Consider the following 4,836-nt stretch of genomic DNA (forward strand, 5'->3'; position numbering starts at 1 on the left):
TGTAAGATAAAACTGGTATTTATTAGTGTTTATTGTGTTTATTATAAAGGATGGTAACATACCTAGTGGAGAAGCTTTCGTTCGACAGTTTTTATATGGACAAAGATATTTTCTAAAAGAATTTGGAATTGTTTGTAAAGAGGTAAATGGTATTTTATGATTCCAGTTAAAACAGGCAGTAAACAAAATTGAAATGTAAAATAAACTATATGTATAAATCCAATAACTATTTTTTAGCGACGTAATAAAAGGACATCTACGAGACAATATTTAAAAAAACATGGTAGTTTTTAAAACAAGATGAGGTAACACAGTGGTTCCCAACCTTTACACCCCCTGGAGCAATCACCTGGACCTTTCACACACCCAAAAATTTGTTTCATCCACATTTCCAGCATGTGGTGATATGAGGTGCTCTCTCAATTAAAAATAAATCATTCTCCTACAACAGTTGGCCACACACCTGACACCCTAGTCCCACAACCCCAGGGGGTGAAAACACCCCAGGATGGGAACCAGGGGACTAATGTGTCTTATCAAATCATTCATTCAAAACAAGCCCCCTAAAGAATGGACGGATTTTAAAAAATATGATAAAAAATCTGATATTTAGTTTTACTTGACGACCATTTTAAGTCTTTGAAATCCTCTAACCCCCAGATTCTTACAGTGTTAATATCTGTGGTTATTTTTCCTAGTTTTGGTTGCCAGACACGTTTGGTTATTCTGCTCAGTTGCCTCAGATAATGGAACAATGTGGAATCTCTAGATTTCTCACCCAGAAACTCTCCTGGAACATCTTTAATAAATTTCCTGTAAGTTTATTCCAACATTTTACTAGTTTTATGTTTGGATGATTCACTTTCACTCCATTCTCTGATAATATCTTGATGAAATTAGACCTTATTCATATGCCAGCCATATTGAATCCAGAACGAGGCTCATGATGCAAACAAACAAAGGTAACAGAGTTTCTCTGCAGTATATCGTCACCTAAACGTCTTCAAAGCCTTCCCTCTCCAGTCATAGTAACTCAAAACTAATCAAATTTGACATCAGTAACATCAGAATTGATTGAGCTATTAAATGATAATTTCAGATGAAGTTTAACTAAACATATTTCTGAGAAAGGGCAGGTTTACTCCCATTTTCTCGCTGTTGATCGGGTGTTTAATGACATCACATCTTCATATGACGTTGCCATCTTTTCAATAGATAAAGTAATTTGCGTGATGAACCTCGCTTTCAATAAATAAGGTGTGAATAATGTCTATATTTTTACTGTTCAGTCAAATTGTTTATTTTTATAGAAGATAAAACTCATGGATTTGTCTTCACAGACTTTTTGTTAGATTGTAAAATCGTAGATTCCAAATTATTTTTGAAATTATCCATAATCTGATTATTCAATTAGCTGTAATTATGAACAGTTTTCTGTAATTTTAGCTGGATTTATGTAATGTTTTTTTGCCTGATTTAAGTTTAATTCATAGTGTCATTACGATTTCTAGATATTGTGACTTTGAATCACAAAATAAATTTTAAATGTAAGAATTTCCATGTCATTTTACATTTCAGCATCATACATTCTGGTGGTCAGGTTTAAACGGTTCAAAAATTCTGACTCATTTTCCTCCAGGCGATAATTATGCCATGGAGTGTCGAGTCAAACAGGTATATTGGAGTTGTCTCCCCTGGTTTACTTCATCTCAGTCATTGTTAATGCTTATCTCGAACTATTAGATTAAACTAGATATTTTTGATAAATTTTGTAAAAAAGAAAAAAAGAATTTTGTTGAAAATTTGAAATATTTTCAAGCAATTGTCTAACTTTTGGCTCATCCAGTGGATAGAGTTCAATTTTAACAATCCTTAACACTTTTTAAAATTAATCTGACCTCTAATTAATCTGCAATTAAGATAAACAAGACATCTAGTTCCTTATTCAAACATTGAACTTTTACATGATAACATTTGCATGGTTAAATTGAAAATAGTTCAAGGTGGTCGGGGGTTCTAATCTTGGTCAGCGAGTAACCTGAATCTAGTGACCTAAATAAGTCATCTTTCCTCATTATCCCAGTCGACCCAGCTGTAAATGGCTACGAATAATCCAGTAAAGATTAATGACAAGAGGATTAGTTAAAAATAAACTGGTCAACAGGATCCTCAAACTAAAGAAATTATTCTCGTAGAAAATGGCTGTTATTATGTTAGACACTTCAGAAAAAATTATGAAATCCACTTTAGTTTTGATAAACATTGAGAATGGCTAGATGAAGTTTGCATGTTAGTTTGTAGATTGTAGTATTTCTATGTTTACTAGCACTTTTCTTTATTTACCTGTTTCTTTGTTTTGTTTATTTATCTGTCACTAGCACCATACTTTCTGGTGGAACGGTATTGATGGGTCGCGGGTTTTGACCCATTTTCCTCCGGGAGACTCGTATCACATGGTTTCTAAAGTTAAAGAGGTAAGCCTCGTGACAATGTGATAAAAGTGCAAATCTGGATGGTTCGTGTTTTTCTGCTAATGCAACCTGTAACTACAAGTTATCTATGATCTAACAATATTGTTCTTAATCTCATGTCCTGGGTCATATAATATTCAACCAATCAAAAGCTCTGTTCTATAAAAGATTTCTATGGTATGTTATGAATTGTGGGATGTATATTGTTAAACATTAGCTTGAATTGTCAACATTTCACAGAACATGATTTAAAGGGTTTTTGATATAAGATTTGAACGACATATAGAAGCGAGGAGCACATATAACAAAAACACATGACAATAGTATGGAATATAACACACTTCTTTAATAAGGTTGGGCACATAACGTTTCAACACAATATACACGTGTCATCATCAGATGTAATGACGACACGTGTATATTTTGGCAGCACCAGCCTTCTGAGATTGGGGATACAAATAGGGGGCAGACTTATTCACTGAGGCTGAATTCAAATTTTGACTACTGCCGTACTGGTGGTATCATAGTAGCAAGCCTCTCATAGAGTGTCTTAGAGGCTTCTCTCAAGAATTTTTTTTAGAAAAAATGAATTGATTTTGTGCATTCTGATACATATTTTGGTTACAATTGGGGCTGCACTGATTATGATGTTTATTTCAATTTAATTCACCACATTATAGTTCTCCAGTCAATACGACTTCAACCTCGATCATCGTCAAGTGAGGTATCGCGTCCCTAGATACTAATTCACTTCCTGTTTTCCGCACGTATCTACAGTCACTTCCTGTCAGTAGGGTGAGACTTAACACCATAATGTCAACAACGGTTGGTGTTTATTTATTTATTTATGATTATAATAGTTATAGTTTATTTGATAAAAAACCAGTTTGTTAGGGGAAAATCTGGTCTAGTATTATCAATTATATGTTGTTCTGTTTAACGTAACATCAGAAACTTTTAACATTTCATATTTTCATTATTTATTTATTTTTAACTCTGTTTATTTTATATATATAGTCTAGTAAACTAATCTCTTATAATATAACTCATTAATTTTACTGTTAGACAGCCTCATCACCAGGAATGAATTGGTGCTGGGGCTCAGATTTTGTACTCAGAAAATGTGAAGAATTAAATGCCCAGAGAACTTATTTGTGACAATTTTTAAGAGCCAAAAATCTATATCTATTTGATTTTATATAAAATCGACTGTAAATGAATCAATCTCTGTTGAACTGAAGAAGATTTTGATGGGGCTTAATTTGAAGAGTTCTGAACTAATTCTGTGTGTTTCAAGTCTAGCCTCAATTAAACGGTAAAGAAGTAGATTCAGTCACATTCAGATTTTACCCTTCTATGTGTCTTTCTCCACCATTTTCACAATACTTACTTTTTTACAGCACACTGGACCTATTCTTAATTCTAAATTGTTTTATTAAACTTTCTATTGATTACATGTAGTTCTCATCAATCAAACAGTCCCTTAGATTAAAGACAAATTTTTTATTTATTTTTCAATGTTTGTTTCCTTTCCTGTTAAAAAACAACGACTTAAATCAATTTTAATCATGTATTCTGTTTATTTTCTACGTTTTTAATCCTAAAACTTACAATAAAGATGATAAAAAAGCCATACTTGTTGTGGTTTTTTGAACCTAATGTTTGTTAAAAATTTTGAAATAGATATATTTGATTGTAGTTAATATATACGTTAAAGAATTATCGTGATAAAGGTAGATCTGGGCGGAGTTGTTATCTCTATGGTTACGGAGATGGAGGTAACGGACCAACGTAAGTATGAATATTTTGCCGAATTTTAGAATTGTAGAATCAATCATTTTTCATGTTCCATAGTCTATAAACTCATTTAATATTCTACTGCTTCACTTTGTTGTTTTAAAATCCATTTCTTACACAGACTTTCTCTCTCGTCTTCACTAATATATATATATATATAGCCTACCAAAACAACTGTCACTTTGACTTGAAGGATATTTAGAAGTCAGTGAGGAGTACAAATAACAAACACAATATTATAGAATAAACACACTTCTTCAATAAAAATATTAAACACATAACATTTCAACACAATTTACACGTCTCATCATCAGATCAAATAAAGTTTATACCTACCGTAATTATTACTTGATAATCAAGTCTACTGTATTTGTGTACTTCCAGTGAAGAAATGGTCAATAAACTTGAAAGAATGGAAAATGTTGATGGACTACCAAGGTTAGATTATATTAAATGGAATGGAGTATTGCATCCTGTTTTTGTTTGTTTGTTGGGGTGTGTTTGTGTTGTGTTTGTGTTTTTGTTTGTTTTTGTTAGTCAGTGTTTGTTTTTGTTTGTTTGTTGGGGT

The 4,836-nt window shown here is 32.2% G+C and overlaps 1 protein-coding gene across 1 annotated transcript in view; it reads left to right on the forward strand.

Moving 5' to 3' along the window:
* Positions 1–4,836, forward strand: part of LOTGIDRAFT_142661 (hypothetical protein) — a gene marked incomplete at both ends in the record, with an annotated part of 23,024 nt that overhangs the window by 6,389 nt on the left and 11,799 nt on the right. The window contains 5 exons of the mRNA XM_009052490.1: positions 50–142; positions 699–815; positions 2,379–2,474; positions 4,171–4,262; positions 4,653–4,706. Of these exons, the coding sequence (XP_009050738.1) occupies positions 50–142; positions 699–815; positions 2,379–2,474; positions 4,171–4,262; positions 4,653–4,706 (452 nt within the window). The remainder of the gene's footprint in view (positions 1–49; positions 143–698; positions 816–2,378; positions 2,475–4,170; positions 4,263–4,652; positions 4,707–4,836) is intronic.

This window comes from Lottia gigantea (genome assembly GCF_000327385.1).
Source record: "Lottia gigantea unplaced genomic scaffold LOTGIsca_184, whole genome shotgun sequence".
NCBI lineage: Eukaryota > Metazoa > Mollusca > Gastropoda > Lottiidae > Lottia > Lottia gigantea.